This window comes from Typopeltis vanoorti, chromosome 5 (genome assembly GCF_054136105.1).
Source record: "Typopeltis vanoorti isolate ZY-2024b chromosome 5, IOZ_Tvanoo_1.0, whole genome shotgun sequence".
Lineage (NCBI taxonomy): Eukaryota > Metazoa > Arthropoda > Arachnida > Uropygi > Thelyphonidae > Typopeltis > Typopeltis vanoorti.
In genome coordinates this window covers 66,991,655-67,011,007 of record NC_143553.1, presented here as the reverse complement: position 1 = coordinate 67,011,007, position 19,353 = coordinate 66,991,655, and the positions used below count along the sequence as shown (strand labels likewise).

The following is a 19,353-nucleotide window of genomic DNA, read 5'->3' as shown; positions in this document are numbered from 1 at the left end:
TTTTTCAATCCTTTCCCGAGTTAATCGATCGGGAACGGATTGAAATCTCTTGCACTCGGAAGCAGGTTGTTTCTCCAGGAAAGTTGAGGGTTTCGTCCCTATAACTGAAGAAATCGACGTAGAACATACACTATTTCCAGGCAGTAAACAACAAGATGGTGGCACTTGCCAGTCACATCTGTTCACTAGACACCATTTATAATTGCTGCTACTATTGCGCCACCTATTTGTTAATCGCTCCCTTTGGAGTTTGAACTTCCCCTCAGTCTCCAAAAGGTAGAGCTAAAATGGCATCACTTGTCCCTACACATGAATAAGAGGTGTTAACTGATGTTTTTTTTTTTTTTTACTATTTATCAATTTTTACATATCGTTACTGAATTAGCTGCTACCAATTCATAGTTATTTCACATTAAAATATCGTAACAAACGAACAAGGTTTGAGGAAATCTCTAACCTCCACTTCTCCGTTTGATGTCCCTATTTTTTTCTTTAAATTATGGACACCCTAAGCTAGATCAATTTAACTTTCGCCCTTCTTCTTTCTTTTTCTTCCGATTTAAAAGTTTGCATTAAGATGATGACCTTTTAAATAACAGAATACAAAATTACATTTTTAATTAATTGTTTATTAATCCTATAAGAGGGCGCTTTCTAGTGAATTTAGAGAGTAGTCTACAGTCACAATTAAAATAGAGAATATCGTCTGCTTTGGTTGACGTGGTACGTGGACTATTGGTTTTATGTGTGTTTGTTCATTTGCCGGTTCATAGAATTCATGTTGTTTTCGTAATTAATTAAGCACTACTTTGTTATATAGGATAATTATTACTCAACCTTTCTTCCCCTCTCTCTCTTTTGCCGTTATATTTTGCTGTGTCTTGTGTAGCATGTGCTCAGAGATCAATAGACTTGTTTTGTCGTGCATGTAAATGATGCAAATAATTTTCTAAGATAAGCTAAGTTCAGGATAGAAGAAATTATTTCATCCGTGAGTTTGATTGAGTGAATTATTATCAGTGGTTATCACCTGTTATATGGGACAGTTATTACGCAATGTTTCTCCGTCTATCTTGCCGTTATCTTTTGCTGTATCTCATTTAGAATGAGCTCGGAGACCAGCGGAGTTTTTTTTTTTTTGTCGTGCATGTAAATGATGCAAATAATTTTATAAGAAAAACTAAGTCCAGGATAGAAGAAATTATTTTATCTGTGAGTTTGGTTTAATGGATTTGTATCACTGGTTATCATCTGTTACGTAGGATAATTATTACGCAATCTTTCTCCATCTATATCTTGGCCGTTATCTTTTGCTGTATCTTGTATAGCATGAGCTCGGAGACCAATGGAGTTTTTTTTTTGTCGTGCGTGTAAATGATGCAAATACTTTTCTGGGATAAGCTTATTCCAGGATAGAAGAAATTATTTCATCTGCGAGTTGTATCACTGGTTATCATCTGCGAATTTGTATCACTGGTTATCATCTGTTACGTAGGATAATTATTACGCAATCTTTTTAGTGGTTTGGTTTGGTGGATTATTATCACTGACATCTACAGAATGATAATCTGGGGTGCTTCCATCCACGACCAGCCTAAATTCGCTTTAGTAATCATAATTGTGGGATAAAGGAGTTAGTCTTATGCATAAATGAATATACTGTATGTATGTGTGTATGCAAAATTGCGTGTGCCTTTGCCTGGTTGTGTAATTAAAAAGCCTGAGTTCCCGGCAGGGGAAACCCTGCGATCCCTCTGTAAGAACAACTCGCCTTTAGTTGAAAACCATCAGAGCCGGCTCTAGGCTTAGGTGCAAGAGGCACTGGCCTAGGGATGCTACGACTTTGGGGCACCAACATCGTAAAAAAAGTAATAGTATTAGTCGAAGCATTAGTGGTATGAGCAGTGTTCCCCAAAATGTTCTATATGCACTTTTTTTGGCAATAACTATAAACTGCTTGTAATAAAGACTTAACAATAAAGAATTTTATTATGCCTGTCTTGTCTTACAATGCATTGATAAAACTGGCCTAGGGGGTGCCACATAGTAGCCAGCACTGAAAGCCAAGATGTTCTTTGCATGCTGTATGGGATTTAAACCCGGTCTTTCCACCCAGTGAGCTTATTTGAAATCAATAATATTGCCTCCTTATCTAGCAGGATAATTACGTTTAGTTTAGATCACTTTTCCCTCCACCTCTTATGATATGTTTTAAGGGAATATGCAAAGCGAATGACTGTGCCACTGACCTGGCTGTTTAATGAAAGTCTAGAAATTGGATGAGTTCCTGAGGAGTAAGAGGGTAAAATAGTCTACTGAATTAGGGTAGTGGTAGAATAGTTTTCAAACTGTATACTGGTTAAGATTTTGGCAAAATGGATAAGCATTTGTATGCATAATTGGCTAGATGAAGGCAGTATTATTTATGAAGGTCAGCATGGAGATATGCATAGTGGGAGGATGCATTTTTGCTTTCAGTTTGAAGCCATATAATAATGCCATATTATTCAAAAGAATTAATAATTTGAAATTTGGTACTTTATATCTATATAAAAAATTTGCCAAGCTATTTCAGATGCTCGGGCACAATTTTTGAATTTGAAATTTTGCTATTTCTTTCTTTACTAAAATTTGCCAAACAGTTTTTAAATGAGACATTTTTAATACAAAATAGATGCAATAATAAAATTAGATAAATTGATTTAAACTCTCACAAATGTCTGACTAGGCTCAGATTCAGAGTTACACGAAGTTCTTAACAGTTATATATGTGTGTGGTGATTTCTCAATGTATATATATATGTGTGTGTGTGGTGATTTCTCAATGTATATATATGTGTGTGTGTGGTGATTTCTCAATGTATATATATGTGTGTGTGTGGTGATTTCTCAATGTATATATATGTGTGTGTATGTGTGGTGATTTCTCAATATATATATATATATATATATGTGTGTGTGATTTCTCAATATACATATGTGTATATATATATATATATATATGTGTGTGTCTGTGTGATTTCTCAATGTACAGTTTATTCTACAGATTAAATTTGTCTTATTGAGAAAAAAAAAAGTTTCGTCTCCATGAAACATTTCACTGTTTTTATCTTGTCTTGAAATAGTTATGGAATCTGTTACAGAGAATCATCTAGAATTTTTATTATTATCATAGACTGATGTTATATTGTGTGTCATTTGAGCTAAGAAGGAGATTAATCAATTCAGTGCTGATTGTTTTTTAACAATCATTGCATACCCAGAACAATAATTGTATTAATATTTCATTTAACATTAACATTGCATTTGTTTTTCCTCATAGGCCTATTAACAATATTGGCACCAATTCCTTAGTACCTGCAGCAGTTGAAAGAATGAAAACAGAAAGATTACCAAAACAAGATTTAAAGTACAAGCCATTAGGAAAAAGAAAACCAGGACGTCCTCTTAAACGATTCAGCGATGACTTCAAAGGCCGGAACAGGCCTAAATCCTTGCTAGGCCTAAATCCTTGATACGCATGATGATGACTAATTCCTTAGTGCTGAGAATCTATTCTTTTCATGTGGGCAGATATGAAATTGAAGTATTCTCATGTTATCTTTACAGTAACTTTTTTGTTTTTTTATATTTGCAAAGCCTGTAGTAAGTCAATGCAGTGGGATAGGGATCAAGAGAAAAGTAATCTGTTGATATATTTTTTTTAGCAGATAGGTCAGTAACTCAACTTAGAAGGATGCTGGGGCTATCACTTGTGTTACTGTAGGTTTAGCAGAAATGGGTGGCATGATCTATTCTAGCTCTTCTGAACAGCACCCATGGAAATATCAGTAGAAAAGATAATGCACAAGCTCTGACCATCTGTGAAGACATGATTAGACAGAGAGAGAGAGAGAGAGAGGGTGGGGTGGGAGGGTCATCAGTTGCTGGACTGCCATCTTCTGAACAGTCAAGCTTTTTAGAGAAGTTTTAGCTGAACCATCAAAAATGTGAAATAGCCTTTCAGGTATGAGGAAGGTGGAACAGTTTGATAGATGAAAAGTAACATCTTGAAGTTACTTTTCATCTATAACTTTTCAGAAGTGATGTACAGATGCTAGCTAAGGTTAAAAGTAAATACTGGTTTGAGAAGTGAGATTATTATGAAAGTTTGTGTTGTGGTGTGGTATTCAGTCTTAATAGTTTTTTTTATTTTAATTTTTACATTTTTATTTCTTTATTTTTTGCAAGGAATCAAGAAAATTTCTGTTTTGGCATCATTAAGGTGACAGGTTATCATTTCAGCAAAGGAGCATGGAATATCGTATAACACTCCTGTGTGCATTGTCTGGATATGTTCATCCATATAGATGAACACAAAAAAAAAAAGACATCTGTAATCACAACTATGATCAATCTGGTCTTGCAAACCATGCATTGGATACTACTCATAGGATCCTCAAAAAAAAAACAAAAAAAAAAAAAAAAAAAACACAATGCTCCATCATAGTAAATATAGAAAAGAAAGAAAAGACTGTTTTTGGAATCTGCAGCTACCCTCAGAAATCATTTAAATTAATACAGATGCAAGAAATTTCCCAAAATTTATTATTATTATTACACCCTCAATGGAATCAGCAGGCTCATCGAGGGATGTTAATTTAGCTGACAACATATTTATCATCCTGAATCTTAAAATCCTTAACACTCCATGCATTAACAACATATTCTAGTAATGTGTTCCATTCACTCACAATGTTCCATGTAAAAAAAATTATTCACATACCCCTTTTTTCTCCACACCCTTACATAATTTCCTGGTTTGGGTTCTGGCTTTTCCCCTCTCACCTTCTACTCCTTTTATAACCCGATGAAATCCCCTCACCAACTTAAACACCTGTATCGTATTACCTATTTTCTTCTTATCTACCAAACTCTGCAATCCTCGTTGCTTTAACCTCTCTCTCTCTCTCTCTCTCTCTCTCCATAGTCAGCATTCCACAGCCTTATGTTGTCTTAGCCAATCTTCTCTGGACCCTCTCCAATGTTTTCACATCACAGTGAAAACTAGGTGACCCATATCTGTGCACAGTAGACCAAGTGTGGTCTGGCCAGTGCTTTATGCCATGGTACAATCACCTCCTTATCCTTACCTGTTAACAAACTTTGTATTATAGTGGCACTATGATGTGTCACTTTGCAACACTTCCAATATGCCTTCTAAACTTTGGTCTGCTGTCAACCATCACTCGCAGTTCTCATCCACTTCTTGCAGCACAGCAATATCAATATAGTACACAGCATGGGTTGTTGATGTGTTGAGGGGGTCAAACAGGGCACTTCTCTCCCCCCCAGATATAGTTAAAAATTCCACAATTTATAACAGTAAACATGATTGAGATATGTAATCTTACACCCTCGACCATAGGACACTGTCCATGTTAAAATTTTATTATGGTTGGCAATTTCAGCCCTCAGCAGCGGTAACCAAAGAACACATGTTTCATCTATTGCAGCAATAAAACTTGTTCCTGTTTTTGGTTCATCTTTTTCTGATTTGTGAAAAAAAAATGTTCATTGCTGTTGTGAACAGCGACTAGTTCGTTTTCCCCCTGTGTCTAGTGAGTTACTGAGTGAAGTGCGAATTGTAAATTTATCAATGGACAAAAGACTTTTGTCCATTGATAATATACTTTGTTCATTTACTAACCGTGCATAAATGTGATCAATGCATTTTCCACCGTATGCAAGAAAACTCGCTCTTGCTCCATTGCTAACCACATTCCTGACACAACTTCTACAAATGATCTTTGTTCTCATCCTTTCCCTTCTTCCATCATTTAGATCTCTCTCTCCATCTATTTCATACTACTTTCACCATTTTAGGTCTTAACCTATTCTTCATCCTGTTTAATGAATTCCATTAAACTCTGTGAACAAAATCCCTAGAGCATTGAAAATTAAAAAAAAAAAATAGGTCTAATTACTTGGAAGAGGAGTAAAACATTGGGTTAGATTCTTCCTAGGTATATGAAAAACATTTACATGACATCCTGTGTCAGGTCATTATTCTGCTATGCATCATCGTATTGTAATATAGAATGGTATTACACATTATTCAGTATTATACTATTTATAGTTTTATGATATATATATATTAAATGAATTGCACTCTTCGTCAAGTATATGGAGTACTACTGTACTGCATAAAACAAAAGAAAATCATTTGCAATACATTAAATATTCTAAATCCTTGATCTGTTTTAAATATTTTTTCAAAGCTATTTCATTACATATTCCAAATATTAGAATTGTATCATTTTTAGAAAAAATATGCATTTTTTAAAAAAAAAAGTAATATATATTTTATTAATTCTGTAATTTTTTGAATAAAAAAACATTTCTATCTTGTGCAGTATGTGTGACTTTTAATTAGCTGTTCGTTTATATTTCTTGCATTCCTTATAATTGTCTAATATTCCTAAATTATTTTATATAGTAGTTTATACAGATGGATAAGCAAATATATATATATATATATATATATATTGTGCACCAGACAAAAACAGAGAGAAAAATTGGAGTAACTCAAAACCTGTGTGAATTTTTATGCAGCAAAAAGCAGTATAATATGAAGTATGAAAGAAATACCCAAATGAATTGTAAATAAATAAATAGTTTAATTCAGCAACAAATGGGTACATGCCAATGGTCAAAAACAAGAGGTCAAATTGAGATTCTCAAAGTGCCTCAATAAGGAATATGATCACTCCTCACAGCAATACAGTGTACACAAGAATGTTTCATAATGTTTATAATGGCATCTAGAATCTCAGTTGGCAATAGCAACCATTGCTATTGCAAAGCTCTCCTAAGTCCCTCAAGGCTTTGGACAGACAGAGGGATAGAGAGCACCAACACATCTAGAGGGTCCCAGATATGCTCATTGGAATCAAGATCAGGATGCCTGGCTGGCCAGTCCATACATACGATAGTCTGTACTTGAAGGTAATTCCACAAGGTCCACTTGATGAGGATAAGCATTATCATCTTGTAGAATAAATGTCTCCCCTGTTGCACCACATAGATATAGGGGTCCAGGATCTTGTCTCTATAAGTTGCAATAATTATGGTTCTAACTAGGAAGCACATACACTGCTTGGAAAGAAATCAATGGACACCATAGTATGAGGAACAAACAGCCATGGCACCCACCTTAATAAGATGGAGGACCTCCTTTCACTCTGATGGCTTCATTAATCCTATGGAGCATACTTTCCACAAGTGTACGATAGCAATCAATTTATATATATATATATATATAATTAAAGAAATTAAATGATTGGAAGCCAAAATAGAAAAAAAACCTATTTATTATTTGAAATGCACCACTAGTTTCATCCTCTTAAATGACTTCAATGGGTGTATAACATGAAAAGAGAAATACAAAAATATACATTACAAGAGAAACAACTATAAATGAACTTGCAAATGTACTGCTGACATTTGAAGGTATTCTGGATGCCATAGTGCAATGTGCCACCATATTTTCATCACATGGAGGCATCCATTGAATTGCATAGGGAAGAACATGTGAGAAACATTATCTATCACAGAACTAGACCCAGCACACTATTTTATTTTATCACATTCTTAATTCTGCTTGCCCTAATGATGAAGATTTTGTCTATCCAGTGATCTGAACAAATCAGAAAACATTTTTAGATGCTAGAATAAGCTAGAGAGAAGAATTGTGGAATCAGTAAAAATTGTCATCAATCCGGTCCATCTTAATTCTATAACCTTAGCTATAACTTATCTGATTGTCATTCTTCAGCTATCTAGCTTTGGCATTCATGAGATCATGCCTGCATGAACGTGTCCAACAATACTGTGGCATACAGAATGCCTTCATGTGTCAGCAATATATTTGCAAGTTAATTTATAGTAGCTGTTGTTTCTCTTGTAATGTATACTATGAAGTTTTCTAAGCAGACAAAACTAGTTGTGCATCCATATGATAGTTTTTCCAATTTTCGTATCTCTTAGCTTCCACTCATTAAATTTCTTTAATTATATCATTTGCATCATATATATAGCTTGGAAAGAAGTCAACGGACCATAGTGTGAGGAATAAACATTCATGGCACCCACCTTACTAAGATGTAGGATGTCCTTTCGCTGCAATGACTGCAGCAATCCTACGGGACATACTTTCCACAAGTGTATGATAGCAATCAGTGGGAATTTTTTTACCTTTCTTCCTGTAGGCATGTAATAGGATCCTGGACTGTTGTGAGGTGGATGTGTGTTGATCTCATCCAACACTCCAGTTCATTCCAGAGATTTTCAGTAGTGTTGAGATCAGGGCTCTGTGGAGGTTAGTCAAGTGTGGTGATGTTCATGTCCACAAACTACAGTTACAGCAGCATTATGATAGTACGTTGGTTTGCTGAAAGAGACAATGGTCCGTACTATAGTAACCCCACACAGTAGGGAGCATTGCATTGTCCACACGTGTATGATAGTAATCAGTGGACATTTTTGACCATTCTTCCTGTAGGCATGTTATGAGGTCCTGGATTGTTGTGGGGCAGATGTCTCTTGACCTTACCCAGTGATCTGGTCATCCCATAGATGTTCAATGAAGTTTAGATCAGAGCTTTGTGGAGACCAGACAAATGCAGTGGCATTCATGTCCACAAACCATGCAGTTACTTTATGACACTGTGCATTGTCTTGGTGGAAAAGACAATGGTCAGTTCGTAGAAAGCATTGCATTGTTCAGATTGTTCATACTTCTTGGAGTTGAATGTTCATGTCATCACAAACAGAGGTTCGATGCCAGGAAAAATAGTACCATGCCACCTCCAATTAGTTGGGGTTACACACTCTGGTAAGAGACATTCATCAGCATCTGCCATACTCACACCCATTCATCTGCTTTGTAGAGTGTGTAGCATGATTCGGTGCTCCACAATAATAATGCAGTTTTCCAAGTTTTTCCATCCCACTATACATGCTTCTTGCACCACTGAAGACGACACTGGAGGTAGGTTTGGGTAATGTGGAGTTTACATATTGTAGTCCTACCATGGAAACCCATGTTGTGGACCTCGGTTCTGAATGTTTTATGCAGGTTTGTGTTCCAGTTTATGCCTGGAACTATGCATTCAGCTTCAGCTGATGAATGGCAGTTTTTACATATTATCTGTCATAGCACCTTAGTCACTTTTGGTGAGTGTGGTGGGTTGTCCACTGCAGGTAGCACTTGTGGTTGGTTCCCAGCAATTCAATCACAGTATAGTATCACTAATTATTGACCTTAGATGGCCAAATTTGTCAACAATATGCTGAATGGATAGGCAGGCAACATGGCATTTTATCACAATGCCCCCCCCCCCCCCCCCCCCCCCACAAACTCCTTCATTTCCCTTCTCGCAGCCATTTTACCCATTGACTTGGGAGCATCATATTCCTCCAATTTATGCTGGTTACAAACATGTGATTTGTTTCATGGCACAATGCACCTTGCCCATGAAAGTGTCCATTGACTTTTTTTTTTTTCCAAGCCAGTGTGCACATCACTGCATCCATCCAATGAGATGCCTCCTCAAACTGTCACATTAACTCCACTATAAGTAATCATCTCTAATACTTTTCATGGGTATAGGAGGGATGATTTGCCAACCTGGTTGGCTGAGTGGTTGGTGCATCCTCTCTCCAGCCAAAAGGATTCGTGTTTGATTCCCACCATGGACGGTTGTGATTATCTGTGAAAATACTAGTGGTGGTGGGCAGTAGATGATGTGGTTTGCTGCAGTTGGTGGAGATGGAAAGTTGTAGAATATGTGTCCTCCCTCGATGAGTCTTTGGACTCCTTGGAAGTGTCATGCAATAATAATAATAATAACAATAACATATCTCTTGTTCTCTTTAGATCAAAGCATGCCTGGTATAGCTTTGTAGAGCAAATCAGAACTCATCTGTAAACAGTAGTACAGACTTCCCATTCGTCTTGGATCTGGTTGACATGGAGGCTGGCCCATTTCAAATGTCCTCTCTTGTGGCATAGAGATACAAGCACTCAGACTATCAGTCACCTCGCATAAAGACCACCTTTGTGAAACCTTCTGCAAACAGTAAAAGCAGATACCAATGTTCCTGTTGCAGACGAGAAGTCTGGTCATAGCTTATTCATGGTTGCACTCCTGTTTCAGCAAGCAGATAGTCAAAGATGTGAGTCATCTACTGCTGTTGTAGCCTATGATTTTCCTTCTCTGTATCTCCGGAATGCTCTTTGTGACTCTGGAATTGGTTACATAGTCTGTGTACCACAGAATAAGTCACATGCAACCATCTGGCTATCTGTCTCCCTGATTTTGGCAGGTCTCTGGTTTTACGATGGCTCACCACTTAAATTCATTGGTTAAATGATGTCTTACGCCATATCCAAGAATTTTGCTATCACAAAAATATCTTGTTCTCACTCTAAACATGAAATGGAAAATCATTCTATAACATGTGATTTTATGTCTTGGCTCATTTGCATATACCATTGATTGTGCCACTTATTTTTATATGATAACTAGACTCATCATCACGTTTTTGCATAATGAACCTGAATCCCACACGACCCCCCAAATTTTTACCGAGTTTTCTTTTTATTCTTTAATTGATGGAAACCAGTTTTGTGATCATTAATTAGCTGTTGGACTTTATTTTTTTATTTGCTTATAATTTTGTAATATTCCCAGATTATTTTATTTAGTAGTTTATACAGTTAGATAGTTGTATGTGCATCTAACATATATATAATCTTTTTTTAATTTATGTTAATAGGGCAGGTAACATGGATATGCAGAAAAGAATAAACATTGATGAGCCTCGTTGGGATCAAGGTACTTATTGGGGAAGAGCCAAGCATTTTTTTACAACTACCAACCCTTTAAATTTGTTGTGTTCTGCTGCTGAATTAGAAAGAGCACGAAATATTGTTTTGAAATATAGGTATTTGTTTTTGTACTTTATAGTAGATTTACTAGCTGTTAGGCATATTACAAAATGATAAAACTTGTTTATTGAATTATTTGCTCTCTTACACTTATGTACTTTTTCTGTGTGTGGTTGTGTTAATGCTTAGACTGTTGCCTGCATTTTTTTGTGTGTGTGCATGCATGCGTTCACCATTACAAAATATAAGTATTACTTTTAAATGTACAAAATATTGATTATTATCATTATCACCTTCAAAATCTTCATGAGTCATCAGAGGAGTGCTATCCTTAATTGATGATATTTATCATATATTCTTTTTCTCAAAGCATATGAAGAGAATAAGTTGTCAAATAAAAGCAAGTGCAGTTGCTGATACAAGAGAGCATTATTGCTAGAGTGCAAGCATGTTAAGAATGAGATAATTAAGATGAGAAATGAGATGAGGCATATGCAGAATAAGATTAGATGTTTTGTGGATATGAATAGAAGAGTGCAAAAGAATAAAATGAAAGTAGTGGAGATGAATGACTTGAATATTGCTTTATGGAAATGCTATTGTTAAAGGTGTGGCAGATTGAGAAGGTACACCAGGTCTGTTTTCTAAGAGGGATGAATAGTGCAATTAATGCTTTGGATATAAGAAATAAACCTGCAGGGGAGTTGGTGGTGGTAGTAGGAATGAGTTATTTGGTCGGACAGGAAGAATGTAAGGATAGATATCAGGAAGTTATTGAGAAAAGTAAAAGACAATAACTTACTAAGAAGGCTATGTTGGTAAGAGAAGTAGTTGGTTTGTTGCTAGGTATGAGAGCATTGAGTTGAGACAGCAAGCAAAAATCAAATGGTTAGCTAGCAGAGCTGTGTGAGGAGAAAAGGGTGCTGTCGACATGTAAAATGCATTTGAGGGATGAATGGCAATGTATAGAAGAGGTAGATTGCATTTAAATGGATTTAGTGAGAATATCTGGGGAGATTATTGCCAGAAGGAAATGTAAATGAATGATGTGAATAAGGAATCAAAGGAAGTCAGAAGTGAAGTGTAAATGAATGATGTGAATAAGAGATCAGGGGAAGTCAGAGGTGATATGAATTAGCAGGAGAGTGGAATATGTGAAAATGAAGTATTTGTGTAGAGAGGAGGAGGAGTAGTGTGAGATGAGAATGTGAGGTCAGGAATGCAGGCTGGACAGGGAAATAGGGAGAATAGTTGGTGTAGTTCAGAGAGACATAGTATAAGGAAAGTAGATTCTGGAAGCAATAATTAATGTATGTATGGAGATGATCAGCATAGGAATGGAGTGGCCTATGATGCATTGGAGGTTAGTTAAGTTTAGGAAGATATATGGAGATAAGGAATTTTATAGGTGTTGAAAGTTTATTTTTCACTTGGTTAGACTATAATAAATTTAGTTTAATCCTTTATTCAAGTGTGAGCAAACAAAGTTTGCGCCTGAAAATATCTTCAGGACTGAGGTAAGGTAGTACAACACCGGGTAACTCGTAGCAAAGCTGGACCAAGCTAACATCACTCCTATCTCAGTATCTCCCATAATGCAAAACACATCTCCTTGCAGATATGTATAATGTTATGCATTAAGGGAAGGGCCAGTACCCAGACCGGTTTCGACCTTTATTGAGGTCTCGTCAGTGGGAGCCAGGCCTAGAAGTGGAGATACCAAGGCAGAAGCAATGGAGAGGTCATCTTTACCTATAGGGGTTGCCAAAAGGTGTGCCACCTTATTATTAAATCACTCTGGATTTAGAGAAAGATGTTGAAAGTTTATTTTTCACTTGGTTAGACTATAATAAATTTAGTTTAATCCTTTATCCAAGTGTGAGCAAACAAAGTTTGCACCTGAAAATATCTTCAGGACTGAGGTAGGGTAGTACAACACCGGGTAACTCGTAGCAAAGGTGGATCAAGCTAACATCACTCCTATCTTAGTATCTCCCATAATGCAAAACACATCTCCTTGCAGATATGTATAATGTTATGCATTAAGGGAAGTCCACTACCCAGACCGATTTCGACCTTTATTGAGGTCTCGTCAGTGGGAGCCAGGCCCAGAAGTGGAGCAATGGAGAGGTCATATTTACCTATAGGAGTTGCCAAAAGGTGTGCCACCTTATTATTAAATTACTCTGAATTTAGAGAAAGATGTTGAAAGTTTATTTTTCACTTGGTTAGACTATAATAAATTTAGCCTAAAAAGTGTGAGCAAACACTTTTTAGGCTAAATTTATTATATCCAAGTGTTAGCAAACAAAGTTTGCTCACACTTGGATAAAGGATTAAACTAAATTTATTATAATTTTATAGGTGAGTGGACAGGAACAGATGTGGAGAAGTCATGGATTAGGGGGTGACATGGGTAGGACTGGTAATAGACCAAGAAATTAATTGCTATGCTTATTTATGAATCCAGATGTATTACAAATAAGGAAGATGAAATTGTTTATTTGCCTGAAAATACTTGGAATAAGTGAAACATGGTTTGATGAAAATGTTAATAATAAATATTAATACTTGAAAAGTTGAGAAGGAAGTATTTTTCCCAAAATGTTCTTTAAATCAATTCTAACTTTAATGTTTTTCAAATGTTTTCAAAGTTACCATATCATATAACATCACTAACTGTGTCCATCCAACAATGTTTTGGAACCAATCAGAAAGTACACTAATGTAGTTTATCTAATTCAGTATCTTGAAAATTCTCAATTGAATTAAATCTAAAGGGGAGTGTTTAAGGGTCAAAGCTATATAATTGAGAGGAGACCTCCACATAGCCTTTTGACGAATGCAGAGAACTGACCCAGGACTTCTGACCTAATGTCCAATCCTCACCTTCTCGTGGTGCACCTTGTTAGCTGTTTACCTGGATATAGACAAAAGAGGATGTGCTGGCAATTTGATATTTAGCTGGCCAAATTGTATTCTTATTGGCTTAAATCATAATGAAAAATAATGGTACAACATTACAGAATTTCATATTAGTTGGGGCCTCTCTCACAAGGTTAAACAAGGTTCCTGCTTGAAACTTGAAACCTGTTTTCATCAAGAAACCAGGGTGAACAGCAAAAAATCAGCTACTGGAACAGATCACAAATCAACTTCAGCAGAGATCAAGATTGGCACCATCAGCATAAGAAGCATCAAAGGAAAAGAAATGGAAATAGCAGAAGAATTGGATAAGTACCAGATCACTATAATAGACCATACCAAAACAAAGACGATGAAAACAGGTGAGCTCTTTTTAAGCAACAAATACAAAATGTTATACGCTATCTGATCAAAAATATCTGGACACCTACTCAAAATTGTAATCAGACTTTCCCTTTGGCACACTTTCTAGTAGTGGATATTAATACAGAGTGGGTCCAATCTTTGCTTCTATGACACCTCTAACTCTACAGGAGAGACTTTCTACCAGGTGTCGGAATGTCTCTGGAGGAATGGCAGTCCATTCTTCCTGAAGAGCTGTAGCCAGAGTAGTTCGTGATGTGGGTTGTTGGAGTCTAGAATGAAGGCAGCATTGTAATTCATCCCAAAGGTGTTCTATGGGATTCAGGTCAGGGCTCTGGGCCGGCCAGTCATTTGTGGAATGTTATTGTCCACAAACCATTCCCTCACAGACCTTGCTTTATGGCAGGTAGCATTGTCATGCTGATACAGACAATAGTCATCACTGAATTGATCTTCTGCCATAGACAGTACGCAATAGGTCAGTGTTACAAAAGAGTCAAGTCCATTCCATGAAAAATATCCTCACACTAATGCCACCTCCTCCAAATTTCACTGTTGGCACTACACACGCTTGCAGGAATCATTCTCCAGGCATTCGTCATACCCAGACCCTCTAATTGGACTACCACATGGTAAAGCGTGATTCATCACTCCAAGTCACGTTTCCAGTTGTCCACTGTTCAGTGGCATCGCTCTTTACACCACTGCGGGCAGCACCTAGCATTCACAGGAGAAATGTTTGGTTTATGGGCAGCTGCTTGACCATGGAACCCCATTCCTCTTAACTCTTGATGCACAGTAATGGTGCTGGCTGGACAGTTAATAGCACTGCAGAACTCCTGGGTGATTGTTTCACTCGATGTCTGATGATTTCCATAAACCACCTTCTTCAACACTTGACGGTCCCTGTCTGTCATTAAATGTGACCTATGACCATGGTAGAAAACACTCAACAGGCTTGCAATCAGGAATACATATCAATACTTGAAGTAGAAAAAGCCATCAAAAACCTGAAATGTGGAAAGGTAGCTGCAGTAGATGATATTCTTCCAGAAATGCTCACGTATGGAGGTATAAAAGCTTTACAGTGGCTGCACTTGCATAATTCAGAAGGCCTGGTCAGAAGGTCAAATTCTGGATGATTGGAGCTCTCATAGTACTCGCCTGTAAAAAGAGAAATAAAACCGAATGTGAGAATTACAGCGGTATTTTCCTACTGAGTGTTTCTGGTAAGATATATGCAAATATACTTGAGAAAAGGCTAAGAAGGATTGTGGAGGGGAAGCTTGGTGAAAAATAAAATAGATTGAAGCCAAACAGAGGTTTTCAGGATCAAATTTGATGACTTTAAGACAAATAGTTTAGAAATTAAGGGAATGTAACAAGGATTTGTATTTAAGTTTTGTAGATCTGGAAAAGGCATATGTCAAGGTGCTAAGAGGGGTAACTATTCAGAATGCTATAGTTATATGGTGGTGTTAATGGGACGTTATATCAACAATACTTAGTCTTTATTTGAGTTGTAAGATAGCAGTTAGAATTGAAGGAAGTACAAGAAAATGGTTTGATGTTAAATCAGATGTGAGACTAGGATGTAAATTATCCCCTCCGTTATTCATCATCTATATGTATCATGTTATGAAAGAAAGTGGTATTAAATCTGATATCAAAATTGGAGATGTTAATCTCAGCTCTTTGCTTTATGAAGATAAAGTACTGGATTTATTTAGAAGTATAGCATCTAAATAAATCCAGTACAAGTCTACAAGCTTCCCTGACTAAATTGAATAACTGTTCTAAATTTGGTATGAAAATCAGCAATAAAAAGACAAAGATTTAGCTGTATACAAAATGGTGTTCAAACTGATTTTAAATTATGGATCTCAGAGCTGCATTAGAAATAAAACACTTGATCAAAGACTGGGGACTTCTGATATGAGAGTTCTGAGAAAGATTTGGAGAGTGGATAGATGGCATCAATGGTAATATCATATTAAAAATGAGGATATTAGAAAGACCTTGACATTGTTAGCATCCAGGAATGTGTTAGCAGAGCTAACCTCAGGTGGTACAGTGACTTAAACAGAATGGAAGAGGAAAAATTAGCAAAATAAGTTACTTAAGTATAAAGAGCTAATAAGCTTCATTTCGGCAATGAAAACATTACTAAAATTAAGGGGATATTGAATCCCACATTGTTTTAAAACCGAATAAGAAACTCAAAGATAGGAATCAGAGAGTTTCTTGCCGAATATAGTAATAGTAAACTATAAAGTATCGGCGAACACTAGCGTCAGCCAATGCAAGTGATCCTAGTACGTAGTACAATCACGGGCAACTCGTTGCAAAGGAGTGTAAAGTTCAGATCGCTATTCTTAGGTATTTTCCATAATGTAAAAACACATTTCCAAGGAAATGTATGCTGTTATTACATTATGGAGGGAGGTCACTACCCAGACCGGTTTCAGCCTTTTTTGAGGCTTCATCAGTGAGTAGAATGGGAGTTCATGCCTTTCATCACTGGCCTCTTTAGATTTAAAAAAAAAAAGTTGTGCTGAGAGTCAGCTTGATAGTGAGAGAGGAGGAGAAAAGATAGAGTGGATAGTATTAGATAGTTAAGAGGCCTCAGTCGATCTACTTGGCCTGACTTAAATGTCAGCACCAAGCAGATCTCCGACATTATCTCCCTCCATCCGTTCTTTTCAGCTTTCCCCAGTCAGTCACCTCTTCAGGTGTCTGCCCGAGGAAAGTGGGGAAAAACAAATGAAAGAAGCACTACATGAAAAAGAGGAACTAGTAAATAACATTAAAAATTACATATAACAATTTGAAAGAAACTAGGTAAATTCCGAAATTTCAACCTGAATGACCAGTTTAATACTGAGAAGAGCGGGGGCAGAGCCTGGCCTGGGTGATGCAGCCCACAAGGAGCTGCACCGCCTTGGTGTAAGCTTTCGCAGCCCAGGTTCTCAGGATATCCCCTCCTGTGTGGAATAGACATAGACCTTTTTTACAACAAAAATTCTAATCTGAAAGAGGACAAAAAGAAGAAAAAACAAACCAGAAATTTTTTTTTTCCCCCCGCTCTAGCAGATCGATACTAGGAGTCGACTGACTTGTTAGGCAAGGTTTAAATCCTCCTGCTGTCTATTGTTGTGGGTTTTAATGATGAGATCTGCTAATTTGTCTCCACGGACGTGGCTTAGCATGTAGAGGCCTCTGTGCAGTGCTAGTCCCATGTCGTCCTCTGCATTGATAAGACCAATGATCTTTTCAGGAGTGATTTCATCTATATTATCGACAAACACGTCGTTCCATTCTGCACTGACGACTCCTGGCCCGTTTTGTCCTGTGAGTATCAGTTGAATGTCTCCGAATGTTTCTATTGCTTTTCGTAGTCTCGCCGCCTCCTCGGGGAAATCTTTTAAGAGATGCAATATAGGTGCATTGGCCTTTGTATGAGGGAACTTTGTGGGTTCTGAAGTTGACTTTATATTTCCAACTTGTGCCGGACTTCCTTGTTTCGATTTTTTAATATTTACTTCTTCAGGGCTGGCTGGCCTCTTTTGTGTGGTTTCTGCATTGTTGATTTCCATATCTACTGCCTCCGTGTCCTCGTCTATTGTGACTGCAGTGATAGTTCCGTTTTGTTGGTGCTGCTGGTTATTTTCGGTTGCTACGTCTGTAGTGGTGGTTTGATCGGTGGCCAGTTCCTCCTGCCCTTCATCTCTCCTGGTTGCAGGCTTCTCCACTGGTGTACTTGGCAGTGTTTCGGAGGTGGCGGCATGATTCTTTGTTGTTCCCTCATGCGCGGCCTTCAGGGTGGGGAAATCATTCGGTTCTGCACCGATAACATTTTGGGCTGTTGTTTCCTTGTTGGACGTAATAGTGCCTCCCAATTTTTCAGCCAGATTTCTGTCCGGACAGGTGTCTATTTTATGGCTGTTAATGCTGCATTTTAGGCATGCCGATTGGCACTGTGCTAGTGTATGACCCGCTGTTAGGCAGTTCTTACACTTTAACTTCGGGTACTGGGCCCCGAGATGAGTCAGGGCTCCACATTTAAAACATTCCCTCTTTACTCCCGGGTAACTCACCATTACCCTGGCCGATCCGATCATTACAAAATTCGGAACTTCTGTTTTCATCGTTAACGAGAACGTGACTTCCCCCGACATCCATTCAGGGTAGTCAGCGTCTTTGCCTACTTGGACATCTCATACGGTTCCCCGTTTCGAAAAGACTTGATTAATTATGTCGTTCCCTCCTTCTAGCTATTCCAGAGGGAATCGCTCTATTCTCATCTTTTTAGAGATGCTACCAACGACAAAAGGATGGCAAAGTTTCCCTTCACACTCAACCCCTTTGAGTAGTTTCTCCCTTGTTGTTGTATTTTTACAAACTACTTGATATCTGCCACCCCCATAGGGGGTAAAGCCAGAAATATTATCTGCCCCTATGCAGTCAGTTAGCGCTTTCTCAAACGTCTTCTTGTGTACACTTGCGTCGATTTCGAACCCGAGGGTTCTTACTCTCGGTAGAGCCGAAGACATACTTCAAATAAAAAGGGAAGAGTAGACCCTTGTACGATCCAAGTCCACAAAAGGACAGACCTGCAGAAAAGGCCAAGCTTTCCCTGTTTGCAGATAAGAAAAACCTGTTAAACTTAGGTACAGGGGGAACACAAAGAACCAAAGAAGAAAAAAAAAAGACAAAGGGTTCTTACCAAGGCAGCAGGACTGTAATAGGAGCTCTCTCTTGGGGTCTGGAAACTGGAATCCAAGGCTGGGATACTTTCACTGCAGAGCTGGAACATGGAGCTTTCTCTCGGGGTCTCATCAGTGAGTAGCTAGAGTAGCTAGACATAATACCGAAGTGTATAGCGAAAAGAACTTATATACTCTGCGAACGAGTTTTCCAAGTAGGTGCAACCGTTAAGTTACTTAAGTATAAAGTGCTAATAAGCTTCATTTTGGCAATGAAAACATTACTAAAATTAAGGGGATATTGAATCCCACATTGTTTTAAAACCGAATAAGAAACTCAAAGATAGGAATCAGAGAGTTTCTTGCCGAATATAGTAATAGTAAACTATAAAGTATCGGCGAACACTAGCGTTAGCCAATGCAAGT

At 37.4% G+C, this 19,353-nt stretch overlaps 1 protein-coding gene across 4 annotated transcripts in view; it reads left to right on the top strand.

Moving 5' to 3' along the window:
* Positions 1-682: 682 nt before the first annotated feature.
* Positions 683-19,353, top strand: part of Sfxn1-3 (Sideroflexin-1-3) — a 260,013-nt gene continuing 241,342 nt past the window's right edge. Inside the window, exons 1-2 of one of the 4 annotated variants that reach the window (XM_090392487.1) lie at positions 683-723; positions 10,822-10,989. In XM_090392487.1, the coding sequence (XP_090248613.1) occupies positions 10,832-10,989 (158 nt within the window). In that variant the 5' untranslated portion in view covers positions 683-723; positions 10,822-10,831. Of the gene's footprint in view, positions 724-1,111; positions 1,213-1,252; positions 2,303-3,393; positions 3,587-10,821; positions 10,990-19,353 lie in introns of those variants that run through there. The other 3 variants (XM_090392486.1, XM_090392488.1, XM_090392485.1) reach the window with 3 other exon arrangements.